We start from the raw sequence: 22937 nt of genomic DNA on the forward strand, positions 1-22937 counted from the left end.
CCCTCGGACCTTCAGGGAGGTGAGTGTAGAAATTGCGGGAGGCCCCGGCAGACACATTCAAAATGTCCTTGGCCGCAGTGGGGGGGGGGGGGGGGGGTGCCGGAAGATTGGAGGGTGGCCCACGTTGTCCCGTTGTTTAAAAAGGGCTCCAAAAGTAAACCAGGTAATTACAGGCCGATGCGCCCAACGTCATTAGAAGGTAAATTATCAGGAGTTCGGAGAGACAGCATGTATAGGCATTCCCATGGGCTGATTAAGGACAGTAGGTTGTGTTCCTTGTAGAGTTTTTTGAGGAGGTCGCCAAAAAGGTGGATGAACGAAAGGCTGTGCATGTTAACTGAAGCCTTTAGTAAAGCCTTTGACAATGCTCCACATGGGAGGCTCGTTCACTAGGTATCCACGGAGAGGTAGGAAACTGGATTTGTAACTGTGGGAGGAAACAAAGGGCGGTGGTGGACGGTGGCCTCTCAGACAGGTGAACGGTGGCCTTTCAGACAGGTGGATGGTGGCTTTTCAGACAGGAGGCCTGTGGCCAGTGGTGTGCCTCAGGGATCGTTGCTGGGACCATCATTGTTCGTTGTATATAATCAACGGTCTGGACAATAATGTGGTGAATTGGATCAGCTGACTCTTCACCGTGAACATCCTTTCTTGGTTTGTCCTTCCAAAAGGCAACCCCACACCTGTCAGCATTAAATTCTAGCGGCCATTCCTCAACCCATTTTTCCAGATGGTCCAGATTCCTCTGCGAGCTTTGAAAACCTTCCTCACCGTCCACAACGCCCTCTCGCCCCCTCTCCTCCCTTCTCTCCCCTTATCCATCCCTTTTCCCCTCCCCTCTCTCTATCTCTCTCTCTCTCTCTCTTTCTCTCCCTGCTCCACCCCTCCACACAATCCCCCCCATCCCCACACCCCACCCATCTCCTTTCTGGTCTGATCTACACCCAGCTCACCTACGACGGAAATCTCCAGCTTGCTGCTGACTGTTGAGTTGAAGTCCCGGCCCCGGACTCGGACCTGGTAGGCGCACATGTAGTTGAACCGGCCACTCTGATCCCCCACATGAGCCAGGAATGCGCCAAATAAGCCTCCACTCTTGTTCCACATGGCCTTCTGCTTGTCTGTGCGGTAAAGAAAATAGCCGGAGAACCAGCTCAAGTACGGCGGCACGCACCGGAAGACCGTCGATCCTCCTGGCAGGAAGACCTTCTGCGGGGTATCTTGCAGTAGCTCGGGTTTCCCTGGAGTATCTGTCATGAAGAAGCATAAGCCTCGGCGTTAAGCAGCTACCACGGTGATGTCCAGTTAAGACTGGTGAGGTTCTAAAAGAACATTACAGCACCGTCCAAGCTTAATGTCATCTGATTGCACAAGCACAGGAAAAGGTTACACAGGTTGGGACATAATTCCCTGGAGTGTAGAAGAATGAGGGGAGATTTGATAGAGGATGTTGCCCAGACTCCAGGAACTGAGTTACAGGGAAAGGTTTAACAGGTTGGGACTTTATTCCCTGGAACATAGAAGAATGAGGGGAGATTCGATCGAGGCATTTAAAATTATGAGGGGTTAGACAAAGTAAATGTATATGGGCTTTTCCCACTGAGGATGGGTGAGATACAAACCAGAGGACATGGATTCAGGATAAAAGGTGACATGTTTGGGAGATTTTTTCGCACAGAGAGTGGTGGGAGCGTGGCATGAGCTGAGGTGGTGAATGCGGGCTCAAATTTGACATTTAAGAAGAATTTGGACAGGGACATGGATGGGAGGGGTATGGAGGGCAATGGGTTAGGTGCAGGTCAGTGGAACCAGGCAAAAAAATACTGGTTCGGCACAGACTGGAAGGGCTAAAGGGCCTGTTTCTGCGTGGTAAGATCCTATGGTTCTAAGCATAACCTGGCAAAACAGTGCTCTCTGGTCCTCAGTGCAGTAAATGCAAGCACACAACTGGACATAACACGTACAGACAAACAATAAGTATGCAGGGAAAATATTTTATTGATACAAATAAGTCAATAAATACTGGTTTGTACATATAAGAGTCTTGGATAATTAGTGGAAGCAGTTCCCTTGGTTGTTCAGCATTCTCACTGCCCACGGGAATATATAATTACCAAACGACACTCACTCCTCCTTCATAACCTTCCAGTTTTCTTCCATCTATGTGTCTGTCTGAGAGTCTCTTAAATGCCCCTAATGTTTCAGCCCCCACCACCACCTCCGGCAAGGCATTCCAAGCCCACATGACTCTCTGTGTAAAAAAAACCCTGACGTCTCCCCTAAACTTCCCTCCCTTCACTTTGTACAGACGTCCTCTGGTGTTTGCTGATCCTGCCCTGGGAAACAGGTGCTGGCCATCCATCCTGTCTCTGCCTCTCAGAATTATCTAGACCTCTATCCAGTCTCCTCTCATCTTTCAACACTCCAAAGAGAAAAGTCCCAGCTCTGCAACATCCTGGTGAATCTCCTCTGTCCCCTCTCCAGAGCTTCCCCATCCTTCCTGTAATGAGGTGACCAGAACTGAACACAATACTCCAAATTTCGCCTCACCAATGCCTTCTAGAACTTTAACATGGCCTCCCTTCTCCTGTACTCAATACTCTGATGAACAAAGGCCAGCATATCTTCACCACCCCATCTACACATGACTCCACTTTCAGGGAATGATGTACCATGACTCCTAAATCCCTTTGTTCCTCTGCACTCCTAAATTGTCCACTATTTAACGTGTATGTCCTATTTTGATTAGTCCTACCAAAATGTAGCACCTCACATTTATCAGAATTAAACTCCTTCTGCCATCTTCCAGCCCACTCTTCTAACTTTCCCATATCACCCTGTAAGCTTTGATAATCTTCCTCACTGTCCACAACACCGCCAACCTTCGATTCATCTGGAACCCTGAGATTCTTTTTCCGGAGGGCTGAGCAGAATTTCTACTGATGGGCAGTGAAGAAAAAAAAACTGTACTCAATAACAGATGTGCATACAAAAGAGAGAAATATAAACAAACTGGCTGTGAAACTACAGACAATCAATAGAAGTGCACAGGTCAGAGTCGTGAAGCGAGTCCCTGATTGAGTCGGTCGTTGAGGAGGCTGATGGTGGAGGGGTGGCCGCTGTCCCTGAACCTGGTGGGGTGAGTCTCGTGGCACCGAGACCTTTCCTGATGGCAGCAGCGAGAATAGGGCGTGTGCTGGGTGGTGGGGGTCAGAGGCCCCAAACAGTTTTGAAAGGTTCAAGATAGTCATGTATTAAAGAATCAGAATTTACTGTCATGACGTTGGATGTTTTGCGGCAGCATCTTAGAGCAAACATTCATATTATAACTGTCTGATGACAGTAAAAATAACAGTCCACGAAAAGTCAGGCCGTGTCTCTGGTTCATGGATCATTCCAGAATCTGATGGCAGCAGGAAAGAAGCTGTCCTTGTGCTTGTCTTTTAGCCCTGGACCTTTTCCCCCAATGGTGGCAGAGTGAAGAGGGCCTGGCTTGGGGGTGGGGAGGGGTCTTTGAGGATAGAGGCTGCTTTTTGAAGACCCCACCTCATGTCGATGTCCTCGATGGAGTGGTCTGGTGCCCGTGATGTTGCAGGCCGAGTGAACAACCCTCTGGAGTTTATTCTTGTCCTGAGTGTTTCCGCCTCCGTACCAGGCAGTGACGCAACCGGCCAGAATGCTCTCCACGGTCCACCTGTAGAGGTTTACGAGAGTTTTCAGTGACAGACTGAATCTCCTCAGACACCTCACAAAGTCTAGCTGCTGGCCAGACTTCTTTGTGATTGCATCGATGTGGAGGCCCCAGGACTGATCCTCGGAGATGGTGACCCCCCCCCAGGAATTTGAAGTTCGTGATCCTCTCCACTACTGAATCCCTTGATGAGGACTGGGTCATGTTCCCCTGACTCCCTCCTGTAGTCCACCATCATCTCCTTGGTTTTGATAACATTAAGCACAAGGTTGTTGGCATGACTTCACTCAATGAGCTGATCCGATTCCCTCCTGTACCCTTCCTCGTCGCCGTCTGTGATTCTGCCGACTGAATCATCCTGGTGAACCTCCTCTGAACCCTCTCCAACATCAGCATGTCCTTTCATAAATGAGGAGCCCAAAACTGCTCACAATATTTCCAAGTGAGGACTCACCAGGGCCTTAGATTCCATCCGGGCACTTTCCAACTACACAGCATCAAAGTCAAGTTCTCCGGAATCTGTTAAACGCTCCCACCCCCCACCTTGTCTTTCCATGGTCAGCCGCTCCTGTTCACGCTACTGACCACGACTGCATCATCAGAACCAGCTCCAACAGTATTGGCAAGTTCGCAGACTGTAGTTGGTCCCGTCAGCAACGAGTCGGTACAACAGAGAACCATAGAACATTACAGTTCATAGAAACAGGCCAATAAAATGAGCTCGTCCCACTAACCTGCTCTCATTTCATAATCCTCCAGCCCTCTCCCATCCAATTTATTTTTAAAACTTGGGATTAAATTTGCATTCACCACATCAGATGGACAACTCGTTCCACTCTCCCACCCCTCTCTAAGTGAAGAACTTTCCCCCTAATGTTCCCCCTTCTCCCTCTCCCCATTCTGCCTCAAGCTATGACCTCTCATATTGATCTCCCCCGGTCTAAGTGGAAACATCCCACTCACATCTACTCTGTCGACACCCCCCCATAATCTTATAAACCTCCATCAAGTCTCCCCTCACCCGTCTTCGTTTCAAGGAGTATAGTCCCACCCTGTTTAATCTTTCCCGGTAACTCAACTCCTGAAGACTCGGCAACATCTTCGTAAATCTTCTCCACCCTCTTTCAATCTGATTGACATCGTTCCTGCTGCTGGGCGACCAGAACTGCACACAATTTTCTCATTGTGGCCTCATCAATGACTTGAACAACTTCAACATAACATCCCAACTCCTAGACTCAATACTTTGATTGATAAAGGCAGAGATGCCCAAAGCTTTCTTTACAGCCCTGTCCACCTGCGACCTTCAGGGAACAATGTATTCCCGGATCTCTCTGCTCCTCTGCACTCCTCAATGTCCAACCCTGATTCACTCTTCCAAAGTGCAGCACCTCACACTGATCTCCATTAAACTCCATCTGCCATTTACTGGCCCAATTTCCCAGCTGGTCCAGATCCCTGTACAAGCTTTGAAAATCTTCTTCACAGTTCCCGAAGTCTCCAATCTCTGCGTCATCAGCAAACCTGCTGATCCAATTCACCACATTATCATCCATATCATTTACATAGATAACAAACAATAATGGTCCCAACACCGATCCACGAGGCACACCACTTGACCCACACCTCCAGTCTGAGAAACAACTGTCCACCAAATGGTGCGAGAGCAACGGCTTGAGTCTCAACATGGACAAGATGAAAAGAGATGATCACAGGCTTCAGGAGGACCAGGAAAGACCAGCCTCAGCTACACATCAAAAACTCTAGTGGAGAGAATGGAGTTCACTCAACTATTGAGGACACTTGACATCTCCTCACTTGTCAGGAAGTCCCAACAGCCTTCCTGAGAAGACTAAAGCAGCCAAGGGTATTGTCAACCTTCTGCAGGAGCTTGATGGAGAGCGTCCTGGCTGGCTGCATCACCGTGTGGCACGATTGCTGCAGAGAAACTGATTGGCGGTCAGTCAAGAGGGCCGCAAGAGTGGCAAAGAGGATCATAGGAGTCTCCCTTCCCTCTCCCTCCCATTGACATGATCTATTGGGATTGTTTGTCTGAAGAGGACGCGGAAAATCATTGAGGGCCCCTTCCACCCCCGCATCTTTCAGCCACTTCCCGTCGAGGCAGAGATACAGGAGGATCAGAGCCAACACCACCAGCTTCTCCCTATGGGCAGCGAAGATGATGAATGACCAAAGGAACTGCTCGCACGAACCCTCCAAGACTCTCAATATTTAAGGGTGAAAAAACTTGCTCTGTCTGTGTATTGTTTGTCTGTACATGCGTGACGTCTGGTTGCGTGACTTCTGCGTGTTTTGTGCCGAGGACCGGAGAACGTTGTTTCATTGACTCGTATTTGGAAAATCAGATGACAATAAACTTGACTCTCATTTCTGAAAGGATGTGCTGTCATTGGAGAGGATTCAGAGGAAGTTCACAAGGATGATTCCAGGAATGGAAGGAGTGATTGACAGTTCTTGGCCTGTGTTCATTGGAATTTAGGAGAACTGGGAGGGGGGGGGTCCTCGTTGATACATTTTGAACATTGAAAGGCATGGACAGAGTCGGTGTGGAAAGGTTGTTTCCTGCGGTGGGAGAGTCCAGGACAATAGGGCACAACTTCCGGATTGAAGGGCGCCCGCTGAGAACAGAGATGTGGAGGAATTTCTTCAGCTGGAGGGTGGGAAATCTGTTGCCACGGGGGGAGGTGGAGGCCGGGTCCTTGGGTGGGTTTAAGAAGGGTTCTTGAGTAGCCAGAGCATGAAAGGATGTGGGGAGAAGGCCGGGCAGTGGGGCTGAGTAGGGGAATGGATCAGCTCAGGGCGGGGCAGACTCGAAGGGCTGAATGGTCATTTCCCACTCCCATCTTAAGGGCTCGTGGTCGAAGAGAAAGCGCCCGGTGCCCCTGTCGCTTGTCAGCTTCAACACTCGCCTCAGAATCAACCTGTCACCTCTCACCTATTCACCTGTTCCCTTCCGTCCTCTCCATCCTCCCTCCTCTCATTACCTTCCCTCTTTCTCCCCTGCCCCTTCCTCCTTTATCTCCCCCTCCCCTGCCCCTTCTTCCCTCCTCTCCACCTCCAACCCCTTCCTCCCTCTCCTCCTCCCCTGCCCCTACCTCCCTCCTATCTTCCCCTCTTCTCTCTCCCTCCTTTCCTCCTTCATCCTCTCCTCTCCCCTCCTTCTCCCTGTTCTTCCCCTCCTCTCCACAGGGGTGCACCCCTCTTTCCAGATTCCCCAGGTCCCACCACACCAGCTCCCCTCTCGCTCCTGCCACTGACCTTCTCCCACCCCTCCCACCCCACCCGGATTCCCTGCCAGACCACCCCCACCCCACCCCACCCCCTCCCGAGGAGCACCGGGTGAGAACTGTTGTTTCTGCTCACCTCCCACGTCGAGACGGGCGCGGTCGCTGACAGTTGAGTTGAAGCAGCGCCCGGCTCGTCCGATCTTGTACCAACAGGTGTAGGTGCCGGTATCGCCGGAGGTGACGTTGGTGAAGGCGAACATGGTGCTGAACGCTCGAGCTCTTGAGTGCCTCACCTCCCCCCCAACTCTTCCCAAGTAAAAGTTCATCTCAAAGTAGAAATTTGGAGCCGTGCACTTCATCTCAAAATTCTCGCCCTCCACAAAGATTGCCGGTGATCGTGGCAGAGAAATTGTTGGCTTCGCTGGTAATTCTGGCATGAAGTCAATGGAAATGTCTGTCACCTCAACAGTACTGATTCCACAGATATCAGAATCAGAATCAGGACTTATTGTCATGAAATTTGGTGTCTTGCAGCAGTATCATAGAGCAAACATTCATATTATAACCGTCTGACAACATCACTGTAAAAAATAACAGAGCACGAAAAGTCAGGCAGTGTCTGTGGTTCATGGATCATTCCAGAATCGGGTGGCAGCGGGGACGAAGCTGTCCTTGTGCCACTGAAGCTCGTCTTCAGGCTCCTGTACCTTTACCCCCAATGGTAGCAGAGTGAAGAGGGCCTGGCCTGGGGAATGGGGAGGTTCTTTGAGGATCGAGGCTGCTTTTTGAAGACCCCGCCTCACATCGATGTCCTTGATGGAGTGACATCTGGTGCCTGTGATGTCGCAGGCCGAGTGAACGACCCTCTGGAATTTATTCTTGTCCTGAGAGTTGGTGTCTCCGTACCAGGCAGTGATGGAATCAGCCAGAATGCTCTCCACGGTCCACCTGTAGAGGTTTACGAGAGTTTTCAGTGACAGACTGAATCTCCTCAGACACCTCACAAAGTCTAGCCGTTGGCCAGCCTGCTCCATGATCACATCGAAATGGAGGCTCCAGGACCGATCCTCAGACCCCCTCTATCTTCAAAGACCCCACACCCCCCAGGCCAGGCCCTCTTCACTCTGCTACCGTCGGGGAAAAGGTCCAGGAGCCTGAAGAAGAGTAACAAGGACAGCTTCTTCCCCGCTGCTGTCAGATACCTGAGTGATCCATGAACCAGAGACACGGCCTGACTTTTCATGCAGTATTTTTTAATAGGAATATTGAAAGACGGTTATAATATGAATGTTTGCTCTATGATGCTCCAAATTTCACGACTTGTTCGTGACAATAAATCTTGATTCTGAACAAAAGGTGTGAATTGGACGTGATAAGAGAAGAGGTGAGAATTTATCACAGTCTGCGTGAAAGGAGACAGGGAAAAGGGGGAGTGACAGAGCTGGGGAAGAAATGAGGCTGGGGGCTGTTTTAACAAAAGCCAGAGAAGTCGATATTAATGCCGCCTGGTTGGAGGGTGCCCAGGCGGAGGTATTGTTCCTCCAATTTGCGGGTGGCCCCCATCTGGCAGCATGTGTCTCACGGCCTCTGAGGGCAGACGTGTGGGCAAGGGAATTTTTTTAATTTAAATTTAGACAGGAACAGGCCATTTCGTCCCATGAGTCCGGGCTGTCCAATTTGCACCCTGTACGTTTCAAACTGGGGGGAGGAAACCGGAGGCCCTTGGGGGAAACCCACGCAGACAAGGGAAGAGCATACAAACTCCTTGCAGAGCGGGATTTGAACCCCAGGTCCCGACCGCTGGCACCGCAAAGACATGGCACTGACCGCTAGGCCAACCGCGCCACCTCAGAACAGGATGTGGAATTGAACTGGGAGATCCACGCTATTGCAGCGGACGGAGCTGAGGCCCTCGACAAAGCGATCTCCTGGTCTGCGCCCAGTCTCCTTGATGCTCCACTTGCGCCCACACCCCCTCCCCTCACCAAACAGTCCTTCCAAAACCTCACGTGTGTACCCACGTGAGTCATCCACTGCATCTGGCGCTCCCGTTTGTGGCCCTCTCTACGTCGTAGAGACCGAACGCAGGCTCCCTGTTCTCCCTCCGCTCTGTCTCCTTTTCTCCTGCTCTCCACCCCCTTCCCTCTTCCATTAGCAGAGCCTCACCCCCACCCTCCACTCCTGTTTGCTTGTGTGCCCTTCCTCCCTTATCCACCTATTACCCCCTTGCTTTTGGGACCATCTCCTTCCCCTGCCCCTCTCTCAATCCAGATCAGTGTGAGGTGATGCATTTGGGAAGGACTAACCAGACAGCTGAGTCCAGGGTTCATCGGTTGCTTAAGGATGTGAATGAACAGAGGGACCATGGGGTGAATGTGGAAAGGTTCAGGGGGAACCTCTTCACACAGAGAGTGGTGGGAGTGTGGAACGAGCTGCCAGCTGAAGCGGTGAATGCGGACTCGATTTTGTCATTTAAGAGGTATTCGGACAGGTACCTGGATGGGAGAGGTATGGGGGGATATGGACTGAGTGAAGGTCAGAGAGTCTAGGCATAATAATGGTTTAGCACTGACTAGGAGGGCCGAAGGGCCTGTTTCTGTGCTGTATCATTTTCTGGTTGTCCACCATGTCCCAACTCCTGTATTCAACACTTTGATTTATGAAAGCCAAGATGCCAAAATCTCTCTTTATAACCCTGTCCACCTGTGATGCCACTTTCAGGGAATTATGTGCCTCTATTCCCAGATCCCTCCATTCTACTGCACTCCTCAGTGCCTGACCATTCACCATGTACATCCTTTCTTGGTTTATCCTTCCAAAGTGCAACACCTCACACTTGTCTGCATTAAATTCCATCCGCCATTTTTCCCAGCTGGTACAGATCCTTCTGCCAGCTTTGAAAACCCTCCTCTCTGTCCACAACGTCTCCAATCTTAGTGTGATCTGCAAACTTGCTGATCCAATTTACCACATTATCATCCATCTATCCTTCAAGGTCGCTCACAGGTTGATAGGGTAGTTAAGAAGGTCTATGGGATGCTGGGCTTCGTTAATGGGGGTATTGAGTTCAGGAGTTGAGAGGTCATGTTACAACTCTACAAATCTCTAGTGAGAAAACACTTGGAGTATTGTGTTCAGTTCTGGGCACATTACAGGAAGGATGGAGAAGCTCTGGAGAGGGAGCAGACGAGATTGATCAGGACAATGCCTGGATTGGAAAACAAGTTGGCAGAGCTGAGACTTTTCTCTTTGGGGCGTAAAAGGGTGAGAGAAGACTTGATGGAGGTCAACAAGATTATGAGAGGCAGAGATAGGGCGGACGGCCAGTGCCTGTTTCCCAGGGCAGGATCAGCCAACACCAGAGGACGTCTGTACAAGTGAAGGGAAGGAAGTTCAGAGAGTGGTGGGGGCCTGGAATGCCTTGGTTAGGGGTGATGGTGGAGGCTGGTACAATGGGGGCATTTAAGGGACTCTTAAACAGGCACACAGAAGGAAAGAAAATAGAGGGTTATGGGATAGGGAGGGTTTAGTTTTTTTTAAATGAAAATGTGGGTCAGCACATATGGAGATTAAGGAGGAGGAGGTTCTTGCTGCCTTACAGCGAATAAAGGGAGATAAATCACCTGGGTCAGATTTGATATTCCCTCGGACCTTCAGGGAAACAAGTGTAGAAATTTCAAGGGCCCCATCATATATATTCAAAATGTTCTTGGCCATGGGGGAGGTGCCAGAGGATTGGTGGCCCACATTGTCCCGTTGTTTAAAAAAGGCTCCAAAGGTAAACCAGGTAATTACAGGCCGGTGAGCCTGACATCAGTAGTGGGTACATTATTAGAAGGAGTTCTGAGATACTGGATATATAGGTATTTGGACAGTTAGGGGCTGATTAAGGACAGTCAGCATGGCTTTGTGAGTGGTTGGTCATGTTTAATGAACCTTGTAGAGTTTTTTCAAGGAGGTCGCCAAGAAAATAGATGAAGGAAAGGTGTGGATGTTGTCAACATGGACTTTAGTAAAGCCTTTGCAAGGTCCCACATGGGAGGTTAGTTCAGAAGGTTCAGACACTGGGTATCCAATGAGAGACTGTAAACTGGATTTGAAATTGGCTGTGTGGGAGAAAACAGAGAATAGTGGTGGATGGCGGGTTCTGTCAGAGTATATAGATATGTTTCTGGGAGATAAATTGGGAAAGGTTTGTTTGAGCAGGTCACATACAAGCACCTTAAAACAGATCTTATTTGAAATACTGGAGCTCTGCCCCATGCTAGACACGTCGGGGCCTCAGAGATTTTGCAAGAGCTCTGAAGAGTGCTCAAGAGACTTCGCTAATGGATTGTTGTTTACAAAAGGCAACAGATGAAAGAACTTGTTGGAGCTGCTAACTGTCTGGAGTGGAACGCTGTTCTGAAAGGGTCATGTGATTTTGCAAGCAGAGACAATCAAACAGGTTTTCTCTCAAGGTGTCAGAGAGAGAGAGAGACAAAGATCATTTGTACAGTGTTACAGCCAACAGACACTGGGACTGGAACAGGACAAGCTGGCAAGCTTATGGAAAGCCCATTTGTAAGACAGCCTGGTCAAAGTCCTTGTGGTTCATGCAAGAGGAGAAGACTGGCTGTCTAATGTTTCACTTGGAATAAGCGAAACAAGAAGGAACTCTGTGGTGACCTGAAAGAAAGAGGTTATCATCTGGAGAACCGTGAGGAGCAAAGTTTCGTCAGCAAGTCACTGAAGTGGCTGATGGAAGTACATCAGTTGTGGGTGTCCAGTGTACAACAAATCTCTCTCTGAAAACCGACAAGAACCTTCCTGAGCAGTAACCATTTACCTTTCAAGCACCAAAGCCTGGTGAACTTTATACATGTTAAATTCTGTGCACTGTATAAGAATTGCCTGCAACCAGTGAACTTGGAGGAATGAGAAGTGAGATTGGACTGTGAACCAAAGAACTTTTTTGAACTTACACACACATATACACGTGCGCTTAAAATTAGAAGGGGGTTAAGTTAGGTTAGTTAAGTCAATAGAGACAAGTTAAAGTGTGATTCTATTTTCATACTTAAAGATAATTAAAAGTAACTTTTTTTAAAGTAACCATTTGTCTTGGTGAATATCTATTGCTGCTGGGTTTTAGGGTCCTCTGGTCTCATAACACTTCTTAAAGTGGAGGTCTGTAATGAGTGGTGTTGCCTCAGGGATCGGTGCTGGGAACATTGTTTTTCTGTTGTCTACATCAATGATCTGGATGATAATGTGGGGAATTGGATCAGCAGGTTTGCTCATGACACTATAATCGGAGATGTCGTGCAACAAAGAAGATTGTCAAAGCTTGCAGAGTGATCTGGACTAGCTCAGACAATGGGCCAAAAAATGGCAGATGGCATTTAATGCAGTGAAGTGTGAGGTGATGCATTTTGGAAGGACAAACCAAAAAGGATGTACAGGGTGAATGGCCGGGCACTGAGGAGTGCAGAGGGGCAGGGAGATCTGGGGATACAGATACTTGTTCCCTGAAGATGGTGTTGCTCGTGGTCAGGGCTGTAAAGAAACCTTTTGGTATCTTAGCCTTTATAAATCAAAGTACTGAGTTGGGATGTTCTGTTGAAGTTGTTGAAGACATTAGTAAGGCCAAATTTGGAATATTGTGCGCAGTTCTGGTCACCAAACCATAGGGAGGATATCAATCAGATTGAAAGAGGGCAGAGAAGATTTACTAGGATGTTGCTAGGTTTCCAGGAACTGAGTTACAGGGAAAGGTCAAACAGGTTGGGACTTTATTCCCTGGAGTGTAGAAGAATGAGAGGAGATTGATAAAGGTTGTTGCCGGACATCAGGAACTGAGTTACAGGGAAACGTTAAACAGGTTGGGACTTTATTCCCTGGAATGCAGAAGAATGAGAGGAGATTTGATAGAGGATGTTGCCCGGACTTCAGGAACTGAGTTACAAGGAAAGGTTAAACAGATTGGGACTTTATTCCCTGAAGAATGAGGGGAGATTTGGTCAAGGTTTACAAGATTATGAGAGGTAGAGGCAGAGTGAGAGCAAGTCAGCTTTTACCACTGAGATTGGGGGAGATTAATACGAGAGGTCATGGTTTTAAGCTGAAGAGGGAAAGGTTGAGGGGGAAGTTCTTCACTCAAAGAGTTGGTGGGAGTGCAGAACGGGCCGCCCATCTGACATGGTGAATGCGGGCTCAATCGTGTGTTTGATTGGGAGAGGCCTGGAAGGTTCTGGAGTGGGAGCAGGTCAGTGGGACTTGGGAGATGATGGTCAGCACAGATGAGAGGGGCCAAATGGCCTGTTTTCTGTGCTGCAGCAGTCTATGGTTCTATGGCACAACATCGAGGGTGAAGGGCCTGTCCTATGTTCTGTCATTGAGATTGATGACAAACAACAACGGTCCCAGCGCCAACCCCTGAGGCAACACCACACGTCACAGGTCTCCAGTCTGGGAAGCAACATCCACCACTACTCTCTGTCTTTTCCCATCCAGCCAATGTCGAATACAGTTCACTGCCTCGCCAAGAAGAGCGAGGATCTGAAACTCCCCTATGGAGCCTTGCCAAGAGAGCTCAAGGTCACTCTCCCCCCCACCCCCGCCCACAACCTCTTCCCCATGTTGCACATGTACTCACTGGAGCAGGTCACCGCAGCATCCGCATTTCTCTCCCACATGGTCGCAGTGCGCTGCGGAAAGAGGAAGCACTCCCAGAACGTCTCCTCCCCTCCCTGGCAGTTGGCGCCCTTCAGCCAGATCTTACCAGTGCCCTGGCCCAGGTTGGGCAGGGCTTCCCCAAAGCCGCACTCGAGGTGGTGGCAGAGGACGTCCGCCGTCGCCAGGTCCCAGCCCTCTGACAACACTCTGCCCCACTCCCCACCATAGAAGATCTCCACTTGCCCCGAGCACCGGTCTCTGCCGTTCACCAGCCTCAGCATGGAGTCTCCTGCCAGGGTTGGGGGGGAAGAGAACAAAATTGGGGTGGAGGGAGGAGGTCGACAAGGCAAGAGAGATATATTAATCATAGAAAACTGGCCCTTTGGCCCTTCTAGTGTGTGCCAAACAATTACTTCCCTGTCTCACTGACCTGCACCCTCTCCCATCCATGTACCTGTCCAAATTCTTCTTAAACAATAAAATTGAGCCAGCGTTCAGCTTGTTCCACAGCCCCACCACTCTCTGTGTGAAGAAGTTCCCTCTCACGTCCCCCTACACTTTTCCCCTTTCACCCTCAACCCACGTTCCCTGATTTGTATCTCACTTCCCTTCAATGGGAAAAGCTGACCTACATTTACTCTGTCCCCCTCATCATTTTAAATACCTCAATCAAATCACCCCTCATTCTTCTACACTCCAGGGAATAAAGTCCCAACCTGTTTTACCTTTCCCTGCAACTCAGTTCATGGAGTCCGGGCAACATCCTCAATCAAATCTCCCCTCATTCTTCTACACTCCAAGGAATAAAGCCCCAATCTATTTAACCTTTCCCTGTAACTCAGTTCCTGAAGTCCGGGCAACATCCTCTATCAAATCTATCCTCATTCTTCTACACTCCAGGGAATAAAGTCCTAACCTATTGAACTTTTCCCTGTGTTAAAAACCCCCTAAAATATTGAGGAACTCAGCCGGTCATTTCACCATCTTTCCCTGTCACTCAATTTCTGAAGCCGCGGCAACGTCTCGCTAAACGGTGGCGTAGCAGTCAGTGCAATGCCTTCACAGTGCCAGTAATTGGGACCAGAGTTTGAATCCAGCACTGCCCGTAAGAAGTTTGTACATTCTCCCCCGTGTCTGCGTAAGATTTCCCCGGGGAGCACCGGTCTCCTCCCACCCATCAGAAAGTACCAAAGGGTGTAGGTTAATGGAGTGTAAATTGAGCAGCACGGACTGTGGGCCGAAATGGGCTGTTACCGCGCTGTTCGTCTAAATTTAATTTTTTTAAAATCTTCCTCTTAGGAAATCTATGTAATTGATAATGTAAAAAATCTCTAATCTATAGATAACGAAAAAAATGAGTATTTGGTTGATCGTATTTAACTGAAAGTTGTTCAAAGGAAGCAAGACTCCTATTGACAAATAAATCTTTAAAACATTTAGAGAACTGATAAGAATTTGATTAACTAACATTTATGACATGTGATTGGGAATAAAAGGGGCTCCCTCAGATAAAATTTAAAAAGCCTGAGACAAGCACCTACACCTTTCAATTCCTGAAAAAAACTTGGAATGTCATTTTCAAATGGGATAATTCCTCCTCTCTAAGTGCCCATCGCTTTCTCTTACAATTTAAAGTAGTCCATAATCAAGTCTTTTTTATGTGCCCACCACTGTCTCCTACAATTTAAAATAGTCCATAGTCATGTCTTCTTTATGTGCCTACCACTCTCTCCTACAATTTAAAGTAATGCTCATGTCCAGAATATCTCGTTTTTATGTGGATGATCTCTTCATTGTGATAAATGCAACAATGGAGATGCTTCATTAATTCATATGTTCTGGACGTGCCGGAGCCTTGAGAAATATTGGAACAAAACACAGGTCATCCTCAACTTACAATTTACACAGGTTACATGCACTCGGACAGTCAACCGAATTTTTTTTAATACTGTACATATGCTGAGATTCTTCAAAAAAGGTTCATTTGTTGAATTTTTTTTTGAAAAATTGCTTTCATACCTCATTAACACATGCGATTCTGACTTACGACCAATCCAAGGTATGCCAATTATGGTCTACCTGTATTTCAAACTTTCTCTGCACTTTCTAAAGTTAATTTTAAACCAAACCCCTCAACTGTTTTATTTGGTAGTGATGGAGCGAGTGACATAACATTAACGGCATCTGATTTACATGTATTTCTCTTGTGGCTCAGCTGGTGTGTTTGTTCAGATAGGTTTAATCACACTCAGTGGCTATGTGACGTCATGTTTAAACTTAGAGAAGATTCGAGGATCAATTTCCAATTTGAATGTAAATTTTCAAACACCATGGGATCCCTTTTGAGTGACTTTTGTAATTGTTGATTTGTTATGAAGGTAGAACTGTTGTCTCAGGAGGAAATTTATCACGATTTTGTCTCCTTTTCTCTGGCCAAACAACTTCATTCTTGGTCATGGGTTTAGATTTTCCTTTTTTTGTACCTTGTATGATATTATATGATTAAATTTTAATGTATCTTTTTAAATTTAAATGTATGTAGTCTGTATTTTTGGATGTGAAATGTTAATGCTTAATAAAAATATTGAAAAAGAAAATACGTTAAATGAAACGCTTTAAATTTATTTTAATTAAATCTTCCTTATCCGATCTCCTCCCCCACCCTCCTCTTGCCACCTCCCTGTCCAACCATTCTGCGTCACTTGCCTGTGGACAGGTGCACCACCTTGCTCTCTGTCGAGTTGTAGCTCCATCCACTCGACCACACCTGGTACCAGCAGGTGTAATTGCCCCCGTTCTCGGCCCTGGTGTTCGCCACGCGGAAGGTGGCTGAGGTCTTCTGCACCCTCACCAGATCTGGGCGGATGCACAGAGAGCACCCGTCCTTCTTCAAGTAAAATATCTGCACCCGGTAGTACCTGTTTACTGAGCAGGTAATCTCCCGGAACTGCTGGAAGTGGCCGCTGATGGGGTTGATGTTGATCATGGGTCTCGATGGACGATCTGGAAGGAGACTTTTTTTTTAAATCTACACATAAAATTTGAGGACATGTTGTTTTTAATTTTAATGGTTTGGCATCTAATGAGTCAAGGGATCGAGGGATGTGGGGAAAAGGCCGGAACTTGGAGCGAGAGGTGAGAATGGTTTCACTCAGGGAGGAGGGGCAGAGCAGATTTGATGGACTGAATGGCCCACTTCCTCTCCTTTATCTTGTGATAAAGGTTTGACATGGTTATATAGTAAGAATTATTATAAAGCAGCTCAATTGAGATTTATAAATTAATTGTTTAACTTAGAGCAGTGGTCTTCCCACTCACAGACCACTTTAAGTAAACCCGATGCTATCAGTGCTCTGTGATTAGTAAGGGATTGCTTAAGGTGGTCTGTGGGTGGGAAGGGAAGGTTGAGAATCACTGCTCCAGACCCAATTGTTACAAAAATAGTTGGCTTGAGAAAAATGGTCAATGGCCCATTTCCTTTGGAACTGTTCACATCACGAGTCAATGAGGGACAATTAAAACTGGTTTTCAAACTTTTTCTTCCCACCCACAGACCACCTTAAGCAATCCCTTACTAATCACAAAACACTGATGGCATCGGGATTACTTAAAGTGGTCTGTGGGTGAGAAGAAAAAGGTTGAGAACCACTGGCCTAATATCTTCTCCAAAATAAAACTCCCTACCTCTAACCAAAACAGGTGTTTACTCCAGGACACTTCCAAGTAGAATAACCATATAACAGTTACAGTGCGGAAACAGGCCATCTCGGCCCCTCTAGTCCACACCGATTTAAGTGAACTCCTCTAATCCCACCCACCCACTCCCTGACCATAACCCTCCAGCCCCCTCACATCCATGGTCTCATCTAACCTCCTCTTAAATGACCAAACTGACCCTGTTGTAACCACCTCTTCTGGAAGGTCATTCCACTCAGCCACCCCTCTCTGAGTGAAGAAGCTTCCTCTCATGTTACTTCTAAATTTTTACCCCCAACCCTTAACTTACGCCCCCTCATTCCAATCTCCCCTACCTTCAAGGGGGGAAGAGCCTATTCACATCTACTCTATCAATCTTAAATACCTCAATCAAATCCCCCCTCAACCTTCTACCCTCCAATAAACAAAGACCCAAATGTAAAAACAAACCACCTTCCCGACCAAATAGTTTACAATGTAATTAAAATTTATCTTTATTTTCCTTTTTGTGCTTCCTGACTTGTAAACGAATGAATTGCATGATTTTCCAGTTTCTATGCGCATGCTCAAATCGATAAAAATGTTTTAAGATTGAAAAAAGCGAAGAGCCAAATCAGTGTGTCCGGTGCCAATAATATTGGCTCACCCCCTCTTCCCGCCCCCCCCCCCCACCCACCCCTTTCCCCCACCAGCATGCAGTGACATAGAGGCTCAGATTCAAATGGGGGAAACGCGCGAAGGTTCATCTCGGCAATAGATTTCTTGCTCCAAGCAGATGGACCCAAACCGGGCCTTTGCTAATCAAGGCGGAGGTGGAAGTCGGACCCAGGATGAGCGGCACAGCGTGCGACGGGACGGCATGACTGCAATCGGTAATGTGCGGTGTCAGCAACTTTCTGCACCAGCTGCACCTGACGCGGCAAAACCAGAATGCTTCCGATGCGGCATTGCGACGGGAATCTCTGCACACTGTGGTGATGCGAATGCTGATGGGGAGCCAGCCCATTTCTCCCCCCCCCCCCAACTGGTGACTCACTCCCTGGTAACTCCTCCCCTCATGACCCTGGTATAAAGGTTGACCTCACCTCTCCGTGTCTGCAGTCGAGCTCTTGGAATTGGGGTCAGCTGCAAGTCTAAAGGCTATGGAGTTACAGAAAGAGCCCATCAAGCACACAACCTGGACGTGTACCAAGGTAAGGCCCTCTGGGTGGACCTGGGCCCAAGCCCTCAAGCACACAACCTGGACAAGTACCAAGGTAAGGGCCTCAGAGTGAACCTGGGCCCAAGCCCTCAAGCACACAACCTGGACGTGTACCAAGGTAAGGCCTTCTGGGTGGACCTGGGCCCAAGCCCTCAAGCACACAACCTGGACGAGTACCAAGGTAAGGGCCTCAGAGTGGACCTGGGCCCAAGCCCTCAAGCACGCAACCTGGATGTGTACCAAGGTAAGGGCCTTCTGGGTGGACCTGGGCCCAAGCCCTCAAGCACACAACCTGGATGTGTACCAAGGTAAGGGCCTTCTAGGTGGACCTGGGCCCAAGCCCTAGAAGAAAATCATAGGTCGAGAATCCCCCGTACGGCCCAGAGCTGTTCCTGTCGGGAAACGTAATGGACGGAAGGCTCACAACGAACCAGCCCAGATTTCAAATCTGCCGCGGAACGATCACACTTGCAGCATCCAGGAGGTGCATGGCAGCTCCCTGGAAGTCCGACTCCCATGCTGGGACGCGAAGCTGTGTCCTCCCCACCCAAGAGAAAAGCACCAACAACCCGAGGAAAAGGTTCTGCGAACATTTGGCAACCACGCCTGAATCCTGGAGGAGGTTGAAGCGCAGGCCGTTGTGCCTCACCCCCCCACCCACCGTCTTCCCCATCTGGCGATGGGGAGGGGTCTATCCCATCCCAACCAGGAAAAGTGAAGGGGAAGGAAACAGCCTGAGCACTGGCCGCCGGAACGTGACAAATCCATAAACCCCCTGCTATATGTTTCAGACTTTTGTTGAGGGTTGTGTGTAACAGTGGTTGGTTAAGTGTTAAACGTGGAGGGGGTAAGGGGGGGGGAGGGAAGAGGAAGGAAAATGCCTGAACTCTACAGGAAACCTTGTGTAGAATTGATCAATGTAAATTGCATTTGATATTGTTAATATTCATAATGTTGATTAACTGTTTGAGTTCGTTTGGAAAATCACAAATATCAAAAAAAGGATCGGCTCACACCCACCCACCCACCTCCTTCCCACTCTCACCCTGAACCGTGACTGTGACGGGTTCACTGATGGTGGTGTTCACCATGCCCTCTTCCTCCGGGCTGGCCTGCAGGGCGCACCAGAAGCGGTAGTCCCGGCTGACGTTGAGCGGTGGCAGGATGAAGGTGGCCTGGCCTCCCTCTCCCTCACTCGTGGCCCACAGCCGCGGCGCCCCCTCCACCCCCTCGTACAGACGATGCAACCCACCCGCGTTCCTTGGGCCAATGCAGTAGACCTTGGGGCTCTCGGCTTTCAGGTAGAGGTGGTTCCATCGCTGCACCAGTATCCTCGGCCTCCCGGATCCTACTGCCAACAAAAGGTCAGTGCGCATCCCCGCCGGGGTGTTCTCCCACAGCCCGCCACTAACCTCCCGCAAAGGGTCCATGAAATTGAAGGGGGCGGGGAGGATGGGGATGATACGATAGGTCAAGAGGGGGCCTTCCAGAAGGATGTTTCGGGAACGAGCCCTTAGGTGAGGTATGGGGAGAAACAGGCATGTACCTGGATAAAAGGGTCGGGAGAGGTGGAGGAGGAAGGGGCAGGGGGAGGAGAGGAGGGAGGAAGGGGCAGAGGGAGGAGGAGAGGAGGGAGGAAGGGGAAAGGAGGAAGGAGCGGAGAGAGGAAGGGGCAGGGGAGGAGGAGAGGAGCGAGGAAGAGGCAGGGGAGGAGGAGTGGAGGGATGAAGGAACAGGAGGAGAAGAAGAGGAGGGAGGAAGGGGGAAAGGAGGATAGGAGGGGGGAGGCGAGGAGGAAAGGAGGGAGAAAGGGGAAAGGAGGGAGGAGAGGAGAGAGGAAGGGGCAGGGGAGGAGGAGAATAGGAAGCAAAGGACAGGGGAGGAGGATAGGAGGGAGGAAGGGGCAGGAGAGGTGGAGAGACCACAGGTCGGGGATAACAGGTAGATCCAGGTGGGAGAATAGAGGGGAAAGAGGCTGAGTAGTGATGGGGGAGGGGGGTTGCTCTTTGAATAGGGAGGTAAGGGGTTGGGGGAACAGGAGAGACGGACACAGTGGGACAGGGAGTGGGGAAGGAGGGAAACTTGGGGAGGGAGGGGTTTGATGGGAACCAGAGGAGTCAACATTCATGCTATCGGGATGGGAGAATCCCAGCTGGATAACAAGATGATGCCTCCCCCCCGCCCCCCCCACCAACTGCAGGTCTCTGGCAGGAGATGTCGGAGTGGGAAAAAGGAGGGGGGGTCCATGGGGGTTAGAATAAATCGTGGACCACCCTCACTCTGTACGCTCCCGCAGCTCCCGACTGCCAATCCTACACACCCACCCACAATCACATCAGCTCTCGCTCACCCAAACCTCCGGCATTCCCGCATTCTCCCCCACTCTCTCCTTTATGCTCTCCCTTTTCTCACACTCTCTCTCTCTCTCTGCCCCTCTCTCCCATCTTCTTTCTCATTTTCTTCCTCGGCCCTCTCTTTCCTCCATTCCTTTCCCCCTCTCTCCCCTCCCTCTCGCCACCCACCCCCTGCCCTCTCCCTCCCTCCTTCCCTACCTTCCCACCCCATTTCCATCTCCTTCCCTTTCATTTTTTCTCTCCCCCCTTTCTCCCACTCCCTCTTCTCCCCTCCCATTCTGTCCCTCTCTCCTCTCTCCATCTCAACCTCTCCCCCTCACCATATCTCTCCCTCCCCTCCTCGTTGGCCTCTAACCCTCGTTCCGTCCATCCCTCTCCTCCCATCCATCTACTTCCCCTCTCTTCCTCCCTCCCCATCCCCTCTCCTCCATCTCCCTCCCTCCCCTTCTTTCTCCACCTCTCTCCCTCCCTCCCTCCCTCCCTCCCCCTCGCTCCATCTTTCCCCCTCCATCTCCCTCCCTCTCTACCTCTCTCCCAGTCTTCCCTGCCTACCCAGTACCCCAAGCAGTCACCATCCATTTAACCTAGAAACTCACCACCTGAATCCAGGGCCATCCCAGTCAAAGCCCCAACTGATGGAGAAACAAAGAAGATAATGGTTTGTGGGGCTCCCAGTGACAGAACTGCGAGTATTTTGTTCCTGTGTAGAGTGATAGAACCATAGAAAACCGCAAAACAGAAAAAGGCCCCCTCGGCCCTTCTTGTCCCTGCCTGGTCCCATTGGGACTTTATTCCCTGGAGCATAGAAGAATGAGGGGAGATTTGATCGAGGGATTTAAAATGATGATGGGGACAGACAGAATAAATATAGGTCGGATTTTCCCACTAAGGGTAGGTGAGATACAAACCAGAGGACACGAGTTAAGGGTGAAAGGGGAGAAGTTTAGGAGGAACTATATATGCATTGTTTGCCTGTATGTGTGTTATGTCTGGTTGTGTGTCTGGGTGTTTTTGCACAGAGGACCAGAGAACACTGTTTCGTCGGGTTGTACTTGTGCAATTGGATCATCATGCTGCACTGCAATGCAGCCGGCCTGGACGCTCTTGGTGGAGCTCCTATGGAAGGTTGACATGATGGTGGCCCTGCCTGCCTCTGTATTCTCAGGGAGTGCAGTCGCTGTTGCGCCTTCCTGACAAATGTTGAGTGTCCACGATAGGTCACTAATTAAGTGAACTCCAAGGAACTTAGTGTTCTCCACTCCACTACACAGGAACATTAGGCGGAACTTCTTCACCTAGAGGATGGTGGGGGTGTGGAATGAGCTGAGGTGGTGAACACAGGCTCGATTCTAACATCTAAGATAATTTGGACAGGTACGTGGACTGGAGGGGTGTGGTGGACCATGGACTGGGTTCAGGTCAGTGGGACCAGGCAGAATAATAGTTTGGCACAGGCCGAAGGGACTGTGGTTCCAATGCCAACCGCCTCCCCTGTTCCCACCCGCACCCCCCCCCCCACCCCGCAGAACCCTGCTCACTTACGGGAAAGCAAGACAACGCAGGGGAGAGCCGCCATCGCTGCGAGGTTGCAAGTAGAGCTGGAAGGTACCACAGCGCCACGAGGGTAAACGCTGGGAAACAAAAGGCAGAGCAGGTTCAGGCGGGGAAAGCCCCACCCGGCGCCAGTGCGACATGGCAGGAGGTGCTGGGGAGCCCGGCGGCATCAGGCAGAGGGGAGCTTCGGCCCGGAGCTATTTCGAGCAAGATGCAGGCAGGGCAGGGGGGGGAGGGGTGGAACGGGAGCAGTGCTTTGGGCTCCAATAATTATCGAGGAGCCTTTCCGTCCTTCGTCCAGGATCTTTGGCCCATCAGAATGAGAACTCCCAGCTGGGGAATGGCCACTTCCCTCAGTCTGTGACTCTGATGAACAGTATCCTGTAACCATGCAAATCATTCTAAAACATTACAGCACAATACAGGCCCTTCGGCCCTTGATGTTGTGCCGACCTATAATATTGCGACCAAAATCAATAAAAATAAAACCCTCCCTACCCTGTAATGCTCGATTTTCCTTCCAACCGTGTGTCTAA

The 22937-nt window shown here is 49.5% G+C and overlaps 1 protein-coding gene across 8 annotated transcripts in view; it reads right to left on the reverse strand.

Annotated features, from left to right (window-relative positions):
• LOC138758299 (scavenger receptor cysteine-rich type 1 protein M130-like) overlaps nucleotides 1-22937 on the reverse strand; it is an 80141-nt gene that overhangs the window by 48146 nt on the left and 9058 nt on the right. For 3 of the 8 annotated variants that reach the window (XM_069927020.1, XM_069927021.1, XM_069927016.1), the window contains exons 2-8: nucleotides 22390-22478; nucleotides 21444-21479; nucleotides 19539-19844; nucleotides 16303-16599; nucleotides 13577-13885; nucleotides 7076-7369; nucleotides 954-1250 (exon numbers count right to left, since the gene is read on the reverse strand). In XM_069927020.1, the coding sequence (XP_069783121.1) occupies nucleotides 954-1250; nucleotides 7076-7369; nucleotides 13577-13885; nucleotides 16303-16599; nucleotides 19539-19844; nucleotides 21444-21479; nucleotides 22390-22423 (1573 nt within the window). In that variant the 5' untranslated portion in view covers nucleotides 22424-22478. The remainder of the gene's footprint in view (nucleotides 1-953; nucleotides 1251-7075; nucleotides 7370-13576; nucleotides 13886-16302; nucleotides 16600-19538; nucleotides 19845-21443; nucleotides 21480-22389; nucleotides 22479-22937) is intronic. The other 5 variants (XM_069927017.1, XM_069927019.1, XM_069927018.1 and 2 more) reach the window with 5 other exon arrangements.

The sequence above is a fragment of the Narcine bancroftii genome, chromosome 3 (assembly GCF_036971445.1).
Source record: "Narcine bancroftii isolate sNarBan1 chromosome 3, sNarBan1.hap1, whole genome shotgun sequence".
Lineage (NCBI taxonomy): Eukaryota > Metazoa > Chordata > Chondrichthyes > Torpediniformes > Narcinidae > Narcine > Narcine bancroftii.